The 18,873-nt window shown below is 37.3% G+C and overlaps 1 protein-coding gene across 2 annotated transcripts; it reads right to left on the reverse strand.

Moving 5' to 3' along the window:
- Positions 1–7,084: 7,084 nt before the first annotated feature.
- Positions 7,085–16,060, reverse strand: LOC139725033 (high mobility group protein 1 homolog). 2 transcript variants are annotated; one of them, XM_071636122.1, is made up of 5 exons: positions 16,001–16,060; positions 10,113–10,334; positions 9,266–9,420; positions 8,803–8,977; positions 7,085–7,927 (listed from the first exon to the last, which is right to left on the reverse strand). In XM_071636122.1, the coding sequence occupies exons 2-5, from the start codon at positions 10,263–10,265 to the stop codon at positions 7,805–7,807; spliced, it is 606 nt and encodes a 201-aa protein (XP_071492223.1). In that variant the 5' UTR covers positions 10,266–10,334; positions 16,001–16,060; the 3' UTR covers positions 7,085–7,804. The 2 variants fall into 2 exon arrangements, with proteins under 2 accessions (XP_071492223.1, XP_071492224.1); XM_071636123.1 differs by lacking the exon at positions 16,001–16,060 and adding an exon at positions 15,692–15,711.
- Positions 16,061–18,873: the final 2,813 nt, after the last annotated feature.

Consider the following 18,873-nt stretch of genomic DNA (forward strand, 5'->3'; position numbering starts at 1 on the left):
AGTTAAGCCCAAGTTACGCAGTCGCATACGTTGAGTTATGTCTGCCACGGATAGACATGGATAAGTGGATGCAGCACAGTTGCAGGCATCCGCAGGGAAGTTTAATAGTAGATGTAACTGTCCGTAACTGATCCGTAGTGAAATGCAAAATTATGGCGCCAAGCCTGCGAAATTTTAACATTTTCAAAATTTTGCAGGAAATCGCCATGGATCCAGACTTACGCAAGTAACCAAAACTAAACGTTAACTCTCCGTAAGTGAAGGTAATTATCTGTAGCTTGGACGCAGACCATTCGGGAAAATTTTTCCTTCCAGGAAGGGATGCGTGGGAGCCTCGCTGTGATTGACTGGGGCATTTCAGCTGAACGTGTCTATAGCAAACCAATGTCATACTCCTTAAATGAATGACATCCCATTGTAGTGTTAATCTCAGATTGCATGTCCTGAACCAGTATGCTGTCGCTGTTACATTGTAGATTGAACTTACTTAATTGAACACTTGCCATGTTACCAAAAAGTTGCATCACGATGCTCAGCAAACCCCCAAACAACAACATAAAACAGGTTGTCATTCTTTCTTTAAAGGAGGTTGAAATGTCTATTTTCGTTTTTCGATATGTGGTCAATTCACCATATTTTCTACATGATGTTGAGAATACCAAGCATTCTAGATGAAGGGGGGGGGGGGGGGGGGGGGGGGGGGGGTATGGAGCACTTGTGGGATTGTCAAAGACAGCGCTTAACCCAAAAAAACAGCAACAGCAACCGAATAAACAAAGAGAGGCAAACTGTCATGTCATGATTTACTCGGGTAACTGCACTTTATAAACCTCCATTTCTATATTAGGTACAATGCATTGCATCAGAGTACATACTACCCCATTCCCTTACAGTTTGTGTATTAAAGTATAATTTCATGTGAAAGTGAAAGTACACTAAAGTGTGGAGCTACAAACAGTTAGGTCCCAATAATAGTCGGCAGGCTCTTGTAGTATCACAGGCATTTTGAGCCCTCACTTTTCAGAGTGCCCGCAAATTCTGTTATTCAATGCATATGTGACGATCAAGTCTCGATCAACCCAATACTGCAGAAATTTGTATGTTCTCATTTTTTATCATTGTTATATCCATTTGCTGCTGCAATCTTGATTGTCCCACATCCCAAGGTCTTGGATTAAGATTGGAGATTGACATTAAATGATATATCAGTCAATTGTAATAGATTTTCTTATTGCCTCACTGGATTCTTCTTTTCTAGTAGCATTATTTGAAAAATGATTGATAAAATTTAGTCTTAGAGCTTTTTGTTGAGTCAACATGTTCTGTGTGTACCTCTGTCATGACTGGGCAAATACTGTAAAAGTGGATATTTTTGCACAACTTATTTTTCGCGTTCGGCCGGATAAGAAGAGTTTTGCATGTTTTTAATTCTGTGGAATCAAGACATCGACTACTGGAACATACGGCAAACAAAGATATTTGCGTGCTTTTATTTTTTGTGCTAGTGTCTGGTTGCACAAAATGTACAAAAATTTCAACATTGCGAAAATTTTCACTTTTACAGTAGTGTGAGAATGTTTCTGCATCAAGATACTCTCCCCTGTGCTGTGTGTATATGCCATTGCACTGTGTATAGAATAACACTTACCTTTATCTGAGATTATGTCCCACATAAGTATGTTTGACCAATGGGATCACTTAAATTTGGAACATGTGACCAAGAGATGTTTTTCTCCCAACATCCATGCTGTGGAACATGTACTTTCACATGTTTGATATACTTCTTCTTTAGCACTTTTTATTACACCTGCGATTGCAATCAATAAAGGTATCACTCAGGTATCTATCGGCCAGGGCCAAGTCCCGTAGATGCACCAGCAAGTTCTTGTTATTGTCTTCGATCTAATGTGAGTCTCGTTCATTCGACTGCCGCGGGCCACGGTTGTACCGCCTGTGTTGTAATATTCAGCACGATTATAAAATAAAAATCTGCATGGTTGATGGAATATGTTTTTATCAAGTCTCAAGTTTGTCAATTGATGTTGGATATAAAGCAAATAATCATCTCCTCTTTCTCAGGCAATGGATACAATCTAAAATTACCTCATTGATCCTTGGGGTGTCTATCAGCCCTCACCTTTGACTCGGCCTGATAGACACCTCGTGGACCTCAGTGATGTTAGATTGTACTATCGCCTTTGCAGTTGATTATTTGCTTATTATTCGTATCCTGCAATTTTTACAAATACTTGTACCTGACTGGATGATTAATGGGTCACATATTCAACAGATTCCGTGCAAGATTACCTGACTTTTGGAAGGGAAGAAATGAAATGAAACAACAAAATAAAACCTCACACAATGTTCAAGTTGTCTTCGAGTAAAACTACCAGGGTATTGAAGTATAATTGTAAATTGGGAGAGATTTTTTTTATAGGAAAAAAATTTATTTATAAATGAGGGGGGGGGGGGGGAGGGTTCCAGAACTTTAAAGCTTTCATGTTTTATGGGAATAATGATAGTAGCAGCGACTACATACGAAAAATTTAATGATATGATGATGACATGGTCTCATAAGCTTCCATTGATGGAATCACAAAATTATGTCTTAATGTCTCTTTTTTATTCTTGAAATTCAAAAGGAAAATTATTGGAACCTATGCAAATTTTTGCGGCATTGCACAAACCTGGCGATGGCATTTTTAGGGAGAGGTCACACACACATGTATAATGGACCTAATACATGTATGATTTTGATATTTTTGTGCACAATCTACTCGAGAGTAGATAGTTGTGTGTGATTTGACTTTATTTGTCTTAGTATGGTATGGTATGGTATGGTATTGCACCTCAAAGAGGATTATAGTTTTATGAGCACTGTGATGCAAGTTCTCTTGTCTCTCAGTTGTTGTTGTTTTTTTTCTTCAGCAATGTCCAAGACAGCTGATAAATTTGTGCCAAAGTGAGCTGGTAGTTGCAGTAGAAGTTCTTCATACTCTGCATTTTTGTATTTGTAACTTTGTTAAATGCAAATCTTCAAGTGTATTCATTTCCGTGATGAAGCGTGTTTTTTTATTTTCTTTTATACCTACACAAGATACCAAATATGAAATACACTAAACTGGTACAACATGAACATCACTTACATGAAACTGCAAATCCAGCGACTCCAAACCCAAGCATGTTTGTATGCCAGTAGTCGAAATCAATAAAACATATACAATTGTAAATAAAAGATTTAAAAAAAAGCATCTCTTAACCCACTGAGGACAGTTTGATTTTGCTACAACATGCATTTCCCATAGATGCCTGCCCAAGCATACTCGGGACTCGTCTTCAACGGGTTAAACTGGAGATTCTCCTGCCTGGACCCCCTATCAGTCTAGAGAATGATCACACAAACGTGGGCACAATATAATGTACATGTATATACTAGGTGTTACAAAAAACATTTCCCACTTTTGATCCTTTATACAGTTTAAAAAAACTATATGTCAGACAACACTGACATTAATATGAGCAACAGCTAAAAAGTGTAAAATTTTGTTGGAGGTAATTTAAAAATTATAGCATAAATCAGTTTCATTAAATTCAAGATTTATTTTTCAGTCAGGTTTCCGATTTTACTCTATTTTCCACCCTCTGTACAAAACTTTAACTTTGCACAGGAGTCAATTGGTGTGTATGGGAGTGTGTAGTTGACACCCAGACAATGGTCCTGAACAATGGCCATGATTTGAATGCTCTAAAATTTATTCATGAGGAATTCCACTATCACTGCTAGTCTTTATTCATTCTGAAATGTGGTGTATGCAGGCACATGGAAACATGTGCTTTCTTTTTTCATGTGCATGCATTTCACCCTTTGCCATGAATTCAGACTAGCAGTGCCCCCCCCCCCCCCCCCAGCCATCATGAATAATTAATTAAGCATTCATGTGCCTTGGAGCAGAGCTCTGAACAGGTGGTATCCATGTCCATTGTTCAGGGTCATTGTAAGCACACACTCACATACACATCATTAGTTCCTGTGTTAAGTTCAAGTTTTGTACAGAGGGTTAAAATTTGACCAAAATCTGGAACCTTACTTTGAAATTAATCTTGAATTTTCATGAAACTAATATAAGCTTTCATATTCAAATCACGTCCAACAAAATTGTACACCATTCAGCTATTACTCATATCAATGACAGTTTTCTCTGATATATACTTTTCGAACTATGAAGGATCAAAAGTGGAAATGTTTTTTTTTTTTTTTTTTTTTGTAACACCTAGTATGTGCAGTGCACATCACAAGCACAAAGTGCCACATCCTTTTTATTTGTAGGCGAGATCTGCAGAAGGCCAGGCCAAAATAAGGGCCCTGAAAGCTCTTGGGTTACAGATGCATGCACACTTTTAGGTGCTTTCTTAGCCTTTATTTACATACCAAAATTAAAGTTGGTGGGAGAAAGCTAAATCTTATGGAAATGCGGGAGAAAATATGTTTTAAGCAGATTTTGCCAAAATGGTCTCATAAAGCAGAACAAAGTTGCACTGCATCTTTCTATTATAGAATCATGGCTGATTGCTTATAATATACCAGGTATATTTATGTACTTGTATGATTTGAATCTTTTCTGACTTTCATTATGATGCTCATCCTTTTCTGTGTGTATGCGTACATAATTATACATATATATAGCTAATTTTTATAGTATACCACATTTCAGACTATATATATATTTGTGACTGAGGAATGGCTGCTGGCAAACGTTGCAGTATGTTCACTTTGCCTTTAATTCTACTGAGCTTTTGACCTAATTACGGGTCTTTTTCAAGGGCTTGGGACGTAAACAAAATATATACATATATATATATATATATATATATATATATATATATATATATATATATATACATATATATATATAATATATAAATAGTGAGAAGGGGTCTCGACCATGTAGTGTAGCTCCTTCATTTAAATTCAAAACAGAGTGAGAACTGTGTGCATATATAAACATGTATATATATCACATAATATATATGCACACACACACACACACACATACATAAATACAATGTACATACACAGAAATTGGAAACCAGTAAGTTCAGAGAGGGTTCTCAAATTTTGTTTTGACATTTTTTATTTCAAACCATTACTATAGACTTAAAAGTACGCAAAATTACAACAGCTACAATTGTTTTGTTGGTGTTTTTTTCTTATTTCTTTTTCAAATCCTCAACAAGTTATCTACATGGATAATGCCTGAAATGCCATTCGTAAGACAAACTTTTACCTGTGGCTTAACCGACATGGGTCGGGCCCTCAAACAGCAATGCATGCCGACCTGTTAAAACTTTTCCTAGGTTCATAAAGGCTACAAAGACAACAGAACAAAAAAAAAGAATTGGCCTCCATTCATCACATATCTGAACCATGAAAAACAAACACAAACAAACAAACAAAAAAATGAACATTAGGCCGGACATACACAAAGTATAGGCAGTTGTAGTGCCCGCGAACTTGGATGAGGTCGTACAGCAAAGTTTGCAGAACTCTCGGCAGACAGTACAGAGAATGTAGGTGCTGTGCAACCACAAGACAAAATGCAAAATGCACCGAAGGACAGGCATGGGACTATGAATACATTTATGAGACAGGAAAACAACATGGTCACTCGTCTTATCTTGAAAATAAAAGAATAAAAAACAATAATAAAAGTGATTGTCTTTGCCCCCTAGTTACTGCTGTAAGAGAAATATGTTGTGTTGAGTCAAAATTTCTGTGCTACTCAGCAGCTCTTTTCAAACAAAGTCCATTGTGAAATATGCCGGATGCTGCTTGACTGATCGTTCGTATGCAGCAATTCCTAAACTGTACCACACAATGCAGTCTTGCATTGGTTGATATTTCCTGGCATAATAATCCTTGCCGAGTTTAGCGACATACTAAGAAAAGATGTCAACAACACTGGAAACAGCAAAACAGAAGAAAAAACAGAAAAGAATGCATTCTGGTAATTGACCCCACCCTAACATAAGTTTCTAGCGTGTGATAGTCTTATAAAACTGGAGCTGTAAAACAGGTTAAAATTCAGACATTTACAACCGATCGTTGACATAGAGAGCATGCTGAGATAATTTTGTGACATTGGAAACTGAAAACAAGTGTTTTCTTTGATTTATAATCCATCCAGACAGAAAAAAAAAAATTAAAGGGTACTTTTATTTTCATGCACTGAGTCTATATTGTATGTTTATAGCATCTTGGCAATTCTAACACGGGAACTTTCTTCCCACAGTTTTTTGAATGAAAGGTTTCTTTATAAAATATCAAAGCATGCTCTTTATGATCAACATTTTTCCAATATTCACACTGTTTTCTTTTTTTTTATCCTTGTGGTAATTACAAGCTTTATACAATCAGCAAGAACTTGTTAAAAAGCATACACACATTTAAATAGCTATGGTACACGACAGCGCAGAGAAATCAACGGGTAACCACATGAAACAAAAGATACATAAAACCGAAATTATGAAAATATACTATCAATCATCTTGCCATGTTGCTTAACATCTATTTAAGTCAAAAGTGAAGAATGTTCAGCTCTCTGCATTGTTATGAAATAGTGAACAATACTTGTAAAATTGTCTCCTTATGTGGCGTTTCAATGCCACCTTTAATACTGCTTATAAGTTTATTACAGCAAGCACCTACTTATGCCGTGACTATTTCATCTCAAACAATTAACCAGAAGCCTTTAAAGAGAAAGTCAACACAACGAACAAGGGTAATCTCTCAATGAGGAAAAACCCTACGTGCAACCGCAATAGTCTTACATAAACCCTGGTTTTTGTTTGATTGAATTTTAAAGATGATCAATGTTTTCAACACTGAATCATATTATACAATGATCTGATGCTACCTTTAACACAAAATGGAATTCCATCATGTAATGCAAAGAACATTTTCTTGGAGAAACAGCAACTTTGTCAAACTCTGAATCACGATAATTACACCAAAGAGGTAATGATAAGTGTCTTGACCTGCATGCACAAGAAAAATAAGTGACATATGCATTTGAGCTTGTCACTAAACACCCCCCCCCCCCCCCCCTACTGCAGCATTCATGAGGATGAGCAGAAGTCTGCATTGTGATTGGAACAAGCTTTGATTTACATGAGAATTTAAGTGTGACATAAGTTAATGATGATCATCAACAGGTAACACTGAGAACAATTCTGGTGTTTCAAGCACAATTTACATATTTTATGGATGATAATAATACATAGCAATGAAAAACATTCTTGTGTTCCAAGCAGAATTCACAGTCTATTCAATTTACAAATCTTATGTCTGAAGAGAATGTCTGATAATTGTGAGAAAGAGAATGCAGTCTCTGCAAACAAATCCAACGGTTCATTTGTGTTTTCATATCAGGGTCTGATATTTTAGTCGACATGCTGTTTTTTGTGTCTCTGGAACATCAATTCTGGCGACAGTCAGTATCAACAAAAGCCAACACACCCTCTTCTCTCCTTCCCTCCTCCTTGCTTGACGCCATACTGAACTGCATAGAACAATCTAATTAGTAAACAATGGTCCTCTTAAGGTGCAGTTTGGAACAACAAAGGAAACAAAAGCACTTTTGTTATGTTCTGGAGAGAGTCACCAGTTAAGCTGACATTTTCACCAAGTTGGGATGGTGGTGAATTTTCTTCTTTTTTTTTCTTTTCTATTTCTCTTTTTTTTTTCTCTCGTCACCCCACGCATGCTGCTGGTCTGTCGCGAGGGGATTTTCTTGGGGCTTCCTTCTTAATCACTGTCATCGGAGCTCGAGTCGTCCGAGCTGGAATCGTCAGAAGAACTTGAGCTTGAAGATTCACGGCGAGCTTGCTGCTTGTTGTTTTTGGCCTTTGCCTTGTAATCAGCCATTTCCTAGGTAACAGAACAAACAAACAAAGCAATGCACAGATGAATCAAATTACTTTTTGAAGATGTCTTGCCATCTTGATACACATGGAAAGAAAGTTCCAAGTCAGTACAACCATAACCCACAACCAACTGGTAAATGTCATTTCATTGTGATTGGAATTAGCCTCTCATTAAAAGATTGGTCCCATTTCAAATCTCGTTCTCATAAAAGAACACCATACATTATAACCATGTCATACACAATATCATAACCATCATGTAAGGCAATAAGATACTAAGATAATAAGATTATAATTCATACAGGTATTACTGGTGCTGTTTCAAGTCCCAACATTTCACTACTTCTATATGCATAAAAGCAGTACATCTAAACATGTCATCTAGGAGGCTTGCACCTCATGTTGCCAGGTGATGTTGTTACATTAACTATTTGATACGAAATCATGGCTCATTGACGGTAAAATCCTGTAATCAATGAAATCAAAAATCAATCGACCTTGCTGTACCTGATATCTTTGCCTTTCAAACAAAAAACCATGTAAATTTTCAGGCCGAGTATGCGAGACATGCAGTAAAATCATAGTCGTTCAGCATTGACTTTCTCTATGAGTACTTTCAGCATGTATGCCCGTACAAATTGAAAAAAAATAAACAAAAGGTAATTGGTGTCTGTGTGTGTAGGGGTGTTATTTGTATGAATGCATGAAATGTAATGCAAAAACAAAGCTCATCACAAAATGATGAAACGCTGACAGTGAATTTAGATGCATCATTTTCTCAACAAACACAATGCATAATAATCTTTTCAGTCCCATAAACTTGTGTTCATGTTGGTACTCCTAAGAAAGTCTGCACAGTCTTCGTGGCAGTCATCTTACCTTGAGGTACCGTTCCTTGTCCTTTCCTGCTGCCCGCTCATACTGGACCTTGTCGGCAGAGGTCATGTTCCTCCACTTGACCGCCAGTTCCTTGGCGATGTCCCCAACTGACCAGTCTGGGTGGATGGCCTTGATGCCCCCACGCTTCTCACCGCTGAAGATGAAGAAGGCTGACCTGCAGCAGCAAAACAGCAAGATTAAAATTATAAATTATGTAGCTGTGACCAATATCAGTGTTACACAAATACACTTGAAAACTTTGGAATTCCATATTCATCTCTTCTATTAGTCTGATTTTCATAAAATTTATTTGCTTGGCTGCTTGATTTCATTAGTATTTGACTTCACTCCTTTAATGCACATCAATATGAATATGGCATGGACTTTTTCTTAGACAGGGTAGCACAGCATTCTCCCCTCATCACTAATCAGTCAAACTTTTGGGGGATGATCAAACACTTACAGATTCCTCTTGGGTGCGCCGGGGTCCTTCCTGCGGCGTCTCCTCTTGTTCTTCTCGCCCTTGGGGGGCTTGTACGTGGACATCTCTCGGTCGTAACGGATCTTGTCCCGCTCCGAGCGTTCGTGGAAGATCCTCTTGCCCTTATCATCCATGCTCTATATTGGTGCAATGACAGCGTGCAAAGAAAATGGTAGTTGGCTTTTTTTCATCGTCATTGTATCCCCCCCCCCCCCCCCCCCACGGCACACACAAACTATATTGATGCTTTCGAGGTGTGTTAAGGGCAGTGACCACTTCAATAAGATTGCAAGAAAGACTAACGACGCTTCATCATAAAAATATACACAAAAATCATATACTGAGTGGCCAGGGTATCACAAAAAATTATCACTTAGTGTTCTGTCCAAATACATTTATACCATCCATAAAAAAGAAAAAAAAATGACTGGATAAGCGGTAAACTAGAATTCGAATTAGCTAGTTTGAGAAGTGGACTAAACTCGCAATTGTGAGCAGAGTGTTGGACTTGAGCTTGGCGTCGGGCTAAACTTGGTGTTTAGAACATGACAAGAAAATGAGGTATGATATTTCCTGGGAACGACCTATAAATTAGTTTATATGAAATTCAATGATACTGCACTCATTACATAAAGAAATTTTTTTGGAAATACAGTGTATTGATCAGTAAAATTATTTCAATTATTTTCTATTTTTGAGCAGATTTAATTTCAAATACACTAACTAAAATTGATAGAAATGGATTCATCAGGGTTTATTTTTTCTTCTTTTGCATTTATATTTACAAATAATGTTTTAAATGATGTCTGATTGATTTCAGAACTCCTACCTTCCACCTGGCAGCGCAGTCCTTGGAGAACTCTGCAAAGACGACCTGCTCATTTGGGTGGTTCTTGGCGTGCTCGGCACGCGACTCCTGCACGAAGAAGGCGTATGCCGACATGCGACCACGCGGCCTCTTACTGTCCTTGTTCTTTCCCATGGTGATCTGTTCCTCAAACTAATTTGCGTTGGCCAAAGAAGGAGAGTCTGGATAGCCCTATGTAGTTCACTGGGAGAAACGACAAAATACACATAATATTGATTAAGAAATTTGCAGATATACATTGTACGTCAGGACCATCTTATTTCTTTTACAAGGAAATTGTGGTTGGCAGCTTTGCGTCACTTGAATGACTGGACTTGTTCCAGATTTCATATTTTACATCCCTCAAGAAACAATTTCTTGCAGAGAAACATTATTTACAAAGGGGGAGGGGCTAGGATTGTTTTCTACTCTTTTTTTTTTCGGTGACAATTCTTTTTTTTTTTTGTTTCACTTAGATCACCACAAACTGCATGTTTGGGAGATGGACATGTCTTACCTTCAAAAAAAAAAAGGGTTTTAAAAGATGTTTTTAAATCATCAAAGAACTGGGTCAAGGGTTGTTGTTTCTTGCTCTATGAAAAATTAGTTGACCTTTGACCGTGGATCTGTAAGATTCACCATTTCCATTGGACTTGTGTCTACAGGCAGTCACTTGTGGTCTGACTCTGGTTATTTTTGTTAAACAAGGATGCATTTTTGCATGTGCATATTTTGCATATGTGCATTTTTGCATTTGGTGATAAGCACAATCAGGGTATGCAATCATGACTTTCTCACTTTAAAAAATTGTAACTTCTAAAAGAATGCACCAACTGACTTAAAAATTCACATTCAGCATGCCAAGACATCAGTAATCACATGTGGTAAGACAATAGCTAATTTCTTCTCTTTTACTATTAATTATTAAAGATTAATCACCAAAAAGTCCCCCAACACCCACGTAATGCGTCAAAAAAAGCGTTTTACAACTTACGTAAAATCAAGATTCGAGGTCCATATTTTAAGTCTACCCCTATGTGTTTGGTATCAAATTAATGGATTTTTTCCTGGCATTGCTTGCATGTAATAAAAAACAGTGGTTCTTTCAGCTGGAGAAAGTTATGAGGTCTGAAGTCCCGTCCTGGTAGGAGTGTAATGCTGGCTTATTTTTGTGACATTGTGACCTTTTAACCCATGCTGTACAGCTATACATGGAGAAACAGCTTATTTTTCTGCTTTTCCTGAAAGTACTGAAGACACACTACAATATAGTGCGCTGTTTGCCAATAAATGTTCAGTCAGTTTTGAGTTTTGAGCCATTTTCAAATGCTGAGGAAAATAAGTGCAGCCGTTTTTCAGTATTTTCGGTGAGGTATATCCTAATTTGACTACTTTCTTTTCCCCTTATTGAATATCCTTGTTTTATTAGCCATGAATTGTACATATGTAGAAATCTATTGTGTGAAAATTTTAGCAAATTTGAGCAATAGGAACTTATTTTTTTATATTTTTACAAATTGCTGATTACAAAAAAGACCGATCCACGCCCATGTTATACTGCATGAAGGTCATATGATAAGTGTTCAGTGTTCATATTTCAATGCTTGTTCAATTTCTAAAGATATCATAAGCAAAAACATAGTATTTTGGCTTAATATGTCATTGTTTGAGTGTCACAGCTTGGATATCAACTCAAGTCATCATAAATCTCACATTCATTCTTCTATCTGTTTACAAATATGAGAATTGATCCTAACACTGTGCGCACATTCAAGGTCAAACTGTACAGATAATTTTTTGATGAAAAATATCATATCTTCCAAAGTACCAGCCCTAATTTCATAAAAATTTGTAATAATGGCCACTACATGTCTGTTACCTATTCCTGAAAGTTTCGCCTCTTCACTCTTTGGCAAAAGTGAAATATGATAAAATATGTAAAAGTGGTTTTATTTGAATTCAAAATAATGCCTACAAAATTGATCATCCATTTCGAGAAGTGAAAATATGAAATTCATTCATATTTTGTGATATGTCATGGCTATGTGCTGGTGGTGAATGAAAGGGATATTTATCAGGAATATCTAACAGCAATATCAAATGAAAAAAACATTCTCCTTTTTTTTAATGAATTTTTCCAATATATTAGTCATTTCAATGTAATTCGACACCCCTAATTAAAATGCTAATTTATGCGCAGTTTAATGCAAAATTCTGACTCTTTCTTTACATGAAATGAAAATTTGAACACTCAGCTACAACAAACAGCAAAAAAGAATTTTCACCAAGTTTTTTCATTTTCCCCTGTTACACAATTGCATACCCTGATTGACCATTTGCATTGTGTTTTAAGGATGCCCTTGACCTTTTGACCTCTGATTTGTGCCTTCTCAGGGAAAGTTCTTTGACCTCATATCTTGTGACCTTTGTCCAAATTCATCCAGATATGGTAATCACACCCAACATGCAACTGTTTAAGATGCAATTTTGGTGTGAATTTGGTGATCTTGTAGCTTTCAGAACCTACTATGTGGTCAGAGCATTTAGGGCAAGTTCGCTGACCTTTCAGACCTTTGACCCCAATTCAACCAGAAGACAAAAAGTCATCAAAATTTGACCACACATCCCTCCATCCAAACTCAAACAAAATTTGCTGCCAGTGAAGCACACACAAGAGATGTGAAGTGCCAATCGGGGAAAAAACAAACTTTTTGCAAGATACTGAAGAATCCACTTTATGACATTTCAAAGAGCATACAATTCCAGGAGGAATTCAGAGTTCATTGGATAAAAATTGGTTTTGAAATGGCCGAGATATCCAGAATCAAAGTAAAACAAAGGGATCCTTAAAAAAATGGCGGGTGCCACCTTTCATTAGGATGTCTTTGTTTTGGATATCTCTGCCATTTGAAAATCAATTTTCATTGAATAAACTTTGAATTCCTCTTAGCATTGTATGCTCTTTCATACTTCATAATAGGTTTCTCATTATCTCAAAAAAATCATCAAAAATCGTTGGAAACCTATAGCCCCACCTCCATCGAAATTGTACTATCCCTTTAAATTGCCTTGTGATGCATTTCTGCTGACACTGCACAAAGGAAGACTAATGAATTAGTCACAGTACTAGAAAAATCATAACAAACTTTGAAAATTTGATAAACTTTCACTGTTCATAGGAGCTCCATATTGCCAGTGGACAAAAATAGTCCCCCCCCCCCCCCCCCCCCCTTGGGGGGATTTTGGTATTTACATATAATTATGACAAAAAAAATCCCTGTATGGTTATTAAATGCATGTAAAATCAGCAACAATGTAGCTTGACTACAAAAAACTCAACAATTACTACACATAAAAAATTACTGGTACACTTGCAGAGCTACACTGTTTTCAATTTCATGACAAATGCCCCAAATGTGTCAAAATTGATTTTAAAAAATCATACCCGGTACTGGAGAAATCAGTACATTATGAGTAACAAAAGGAAATCAACCCATCTAATTTGCATATGGCTGCAACAAATTATCACTTTTCCATGAAAACATGTGAAAATTCTTTTTCTGTATCTTTCCTGTTATGAGCATGATGTTGTGTCGTATTGTTGTTTGCTTTTACTGTACATATTCATCAAATCTGATTTAAACTTGGGAGTGGTGAAACGCTTCAAATTTTTTGGCCCCAAAAAACTAAAACTGTCTGTAAACCTACAGAGACGCATAAATTTGTTCTCAACTACCCTTGCATATATTCTAAATCACGTAAAAAAGACAAGTGTCGTTTCTTTGGACCCAAATCTATCAATTTGGGTTCTGCAGACTTATCAAACATGGAAATCAATTGATTCACATAATCACTTCCTGTGAAATCCAGTAAATTATAATGATTTATACCGACCAACATGACACAATTAGAAAAAAAAAGGGCACTAAATATATCAGAGAACATGATGAAATATCAAAACACAAAATAAATCAAATGGAGGATGTGGTACAACTTTGTATGTTATCAACCACACACAACTCACAAGCAAATAAAATTTGTACTGATTATAACTGTGCTGGTGCAAATAACATTTGATGTTGCTTCAATTTCTCCCAGAGATGTTTAATAAACACATTTATGGAAAAACGTTCAAACTAAAGTCAGGCATGCAAATTCAATATTCTTTCACTTGGAATAAGACGATAAAAATAAATTTCATGTGCACAATTTGCGCAACGTTAACTTATCAATCTTATTTGAAAATGTTGTGTTGCACATTTACGAGTGTTGCCATTGCACTGCATTGTTATGGTTTTGGAGCAGTTTGAAATGTCAGTGAAAAAATCCTAACCATTATCAGAATGTGACATTAACCGAGTTGAGACTAACGCCACTTCCATTCCCGCGCCACACAGACAGGTGGTCCTGGCAATGATAAATTTTCCCCGGTCCCACGCATTGTGATTCGAATCGAGGGAACCCCATTCAGCTCACAACGCTTCGCTGCCCGCTCAACTTTCCCGGTTTCCGACGCCAAGCTGGGCCTAGAATCCCTCCTTTGTGCAGACCTGAGCACGCACTACATGCTGAACAGTGGGCGAACCCCGTTTATGCAAATGAGGTGACTGACACCCTCTTCAAAAAGTCCGGCAAATCCCCCAAAATTACGACGAAAAAGAACATTTCCGAAGGCCCATATGTACGTAGGACGTGTCATTTGTTGATATGCAACTATGGTTATCAATGATATTTTGCCACAGAATGTTACTTGTAATGGCATGGGCCGCGTGTTTTCGCATGGGATGTGGATAGCGTCAGGCTTCTGACAGCCATATGCATAATACAGCGTACATAATACTGTGCATACAGAGAACGCATGATGCAGGCACGTACAGCAGCCTATGCGCATTGCGTGCTGTCTGAACGAAGCACAACCCCAGGCATTAGGGGCGAAAAAATGGAGGAAATCACGCGTCCACATTCTTGACACGAGAAGACATGATACACCACGGATTTCCATCCCCGTGATCTCAAACAGAAAGGAAAAATGAGACAAATGTGGTACCGAAATGTTCCGTATATTACTGCGGACAGTTTAGTACATGTTTCAATGGGTTTGTATATGAAACGGAGAAGTATATAGGCAGCATATACAGAGCGTTTGTAAGGAATCAAACGTATGTCTATGGAACAAGATGGCAGCAGCGGCGGGGTCAAACAAAGCCTCAAAAAACAACATCGAAAACGTCACCTTCGATTTCATGAATGAAAGTGCCATTCATTTTTGACGTTCGAACTAAAGTAAGAATGGAAATTGAAAATTAGACTCTGCAAGTCACAGTTTGAACTTCATATTTGTGATGTCCATAGGTTTTCTATGTGAAAACTCGAATGAACGGGCTACTATATAGAGAGTTTTTAGTGCAGAAATCAACGACATTGCCATCACCCGTACAGACTGCATTGAGCACAGCACTTCAAGCGCGGCAGTCGACGCAACACAAACCACATGGGTCTATTAAAAGTGCTCCAACGAGCAAACAACAAAAGTGGTATTGATGATACCTTATAAATCTTACCGCACATATGTTCCTTATAAGTCAATGAATTTTCGTCAATGATCATTCACCGGAAAGTGAGATATTAACGAGTTTTCAAGTTGATGCAAAACAGGTCCCTACAAATCAGGCTCGAACTGATTTCGGCATTGTCCAGCACGCGATCCAATGGGAAGAAACTCGGCGATAGAAATCACGTAACACGCATGAAAAACAACTTTAATTTTGATCAAGATCCACGAAAAGTTAGAAAATAGTGTCCTCAAAATACCATGTGCTTCTGCAATTTTTTCTTGCACAAAGAAAGAAAGAGCGATTTTAAAGACTTACCTTGCGGTCCTGACTGCACGTAAAGCTATGGACGGCTTTGAGATGTGCTGTATAGTTCGGCTGTCTCGCTATGCAGAAAAGACGCGCAACAATATACCCACGCCAAAGCGACAAGGATCAAGGCGAAGTCATATGCATGCTGATTGGCCAATTTAAAGAAGGAGCCAATGTTTGACCAATCATGACGCATTATAAAGGAGCAGAGCAGACCAAGTAATTTATGCCGTCTGCTACAAATCATGTGATAGCGAAACGTGCAGCGGGAATATTATTTAGCCTACTTCACACAGCAAAAACTTTTCTTCGGCGAGATTCATCCATGATCATGAGGAGAAGTTCAATAGCCTGAATCAATTGCCACAAACTGAATAAAACTCACAATATTAGAGATGTTATGGGTCATAAAGTCTGCAAACAGGGCGCATATTGGGGGAAGCAAAGCTATGACACAACAGCGTGTCATAACAAATATATTATTTGGGCTAAATGTAACAATATACAAGAGTCACCATGGTCACGATGTTGCAAAATAAGAGGAACACTATACTCCCCCCTCCCCATTGAATACCCCCCCCCCCCCCCTCTTTTTTCCGTGTCTCTTCGGGGAGGTGCCCCACACCCTTCTGGTCTGTTTCTCTCCTATTACGTTTTGCATAGAAAGTTGATTCAGGGAGGTGGGAAGGGACTCCCTGGTTGATTTCAAGATCTCATGATAATCATGTCTGATGATGAAATGAAGAGAATTAATCTAGAGAGAAAGGACTTTATATTCTAGTACAGAATATAGGTACCTACTAACAAAAACATTGTACATTTCATTTAATTCATTCTATCTTACCACGGATAAAAATGCCCAATCAGCAAAAGCTGTTTATCAATGGGGCAGTGAATCGTTAAATATGAATCATGTTAACACGATAAGATATTAGATAAAACAAACAAAAACATCAACAGAGTGAAAAGCTGACATGATCATTTTCGTAACAGAAATCTACACAATTATTCCTAATTACAGAGTGTACAACAAATATAACAAAATATAAATAAATGATACCGGTCAAAAAAAAAAATAGGCCTATATCTCTATACAAAACACATGTTATAATATAATACTAACTAAAAACCTAATCAGACTTGAAACCCGGACTGGAATCTAATAGAAGAAGTTTACTATCAAAATCCAAAATTGTCAACTTGCTTTAGCTTGCCCCCCCCCCCCCCCCATTTCTCCCCAAGAGAACTGAGGAAAGGGGGAAAAGATACTGTAAGCGAGAAGATTAGTAAGAAGTGAGGAAAAGAAGAATCGGCTGAGAGTATAGTGACGGGGGGGGGGGGGGTGGGGGACAGGGAGAAGCGTCTTTTAAGAATGATTTATCTATAATACACTCGAAAAAAATATGACACTTGGCTAACTGATATAATATCTATTCACCGAAGAATAAAGTCAAGGACGAGAACATTATTTTATAACTTTGTTTCCTCTTTAGGTGCAAAATGAAAATGCCGAGATCGTAACTCATTGCTTTGTGCCTTATGACCTCAGACCTGATGTTTAATGCATATATTTGTGTCCTTAGTTGTCTTATCTTATCTCTCATGAATTACCTTTAAATGTATGGTTACAGGGAAACCAAGAGCAAAACTTCACACATGCTTAACTTCATCGTCACTAAAAACGAAGTTGAGTGATGCCAGAGTACACATCATTTGACAAAAGATATATTGTTATCACCATCATCCGATATGGGAAACGTGCACTGTGCAGGAATGTTTATTGAAATTAAGAGAGAAAGTGAACAAAATGATGTTCCTCTTGTGAATCCCAGAAGTGGAGTCATTATGTGCAATGTTGGGCGATATGTGAAGATATACAATGTATATTGGTATATTTTGACTCCGTCTTTTGTACAACGGGTTTACCTTATGCAATAGGACCACACGGCCCTCAAGGTTCGCAAAGAATTAAATACTATTCTTTGCTGTTTAAATGTCATTCATTTGTGACCAATAAATACTCATTTTACTAAACATTATATATCATAACGTGATTTTGAAGTTCCATTCAAGAGTTGGGATTGACCACAATGGATCCGTTATAGCTATTGGTGGAACAATGCATCCGTCTGGCAATAAAAGCCTGGTTACAATTTATTCTTTTGTTATTGTGTTTGTTTCAAATGCGATCAACTACCAGGCATGCTCATCAACCCACACAATCATGGATAAACGCACAGGGACCCTTTATAGCCCATACTGTATAAAAAAGAAAGAAAATGTCCTAATGATTCTGACGCGCATGTTTAGTTTGCTATATGACGATTCCTGCTACATTCTTTGTTATCCGACGACCATATTATCATCATTATTACCAACGCCTTAACTAAGAATGTATACTTAAGAATAAGAAAACGTGCAGCTTCGCAGTGGGAACACTTGGAAATTATTTATGTATACTTTTGGTAGATAATGACCCACACCCTTTTATTTTGTTTTGGTTTAGTTTTTAAACTCAAGTGATATTAGCGAAAACGTATCACACAGTATACAGTGCAATGATGATAACATTATAGTATTGTACACCCATACACACGCATGTATTATATAATTATAATCACATTATACCGGTATAGGTATACAAACACATAGTAGCACATAAAGAGAGAGAGGGGGAGGGAGAAGGGAGATGTTGGAAAGAGATGAAACAACTAAAGTTAGCTTGTCGCATTTCAAGACATGTTTCTTCAGTTTGGATTTTAAGCTATGATAATAATATCATCATAATTGTATAACCTCACGTTTTTCAAATTTCCCACACGGCGTTTGAAGATATAGATGCACTTTGCGCATGACATGCGAATGGCGGATCTATGGGA

This window comes from Diadema antillarum, unplaced genomic scaffold (genome assembly GCF_040938485.1).
Source record: "Diadema antillarum isolate AM-2024a unplaced genomic scaffold, OU_Dant_1.0 seq00000009_RagTag, whole genome shotgun sequence".
NCBI classification, from domain to species: domain Eukaryota; kingdom Metazoa; phylum Echinodermata; class Echinoidea; order Diadematoida; family Diadematidae; genus Diadema; species Diadema antillarum.

What these genes read in the sequence shown, in the direction of transcription:
- LOC139725033 (XM_071636122.1), bottom strand. Translation starts at nt 10,265, where the DNA reads ATGGGAAAGAACAAGGACAGTAAGAGGCCGCGTGGTCGCATGTCGGCA. An exon ending in GGCGCACCCAAGAGGAATCT is followed by an intron (nt 8,978 to 9,265) that starts GTAAGTGTTTGA and finishes TTGCTGCTGCAG; the next exon opens with GTCAGCCTTCTTCATCTTCA. An exon ending in ACAAGGAACGGTACCTCAAG is followed by an intron (nt 7,928 to 8,802) that starts GTAAGATGACTG and finishes TCTGTTACCTAG; the next exon opens with GAAATGGCTGATTACAAGGC.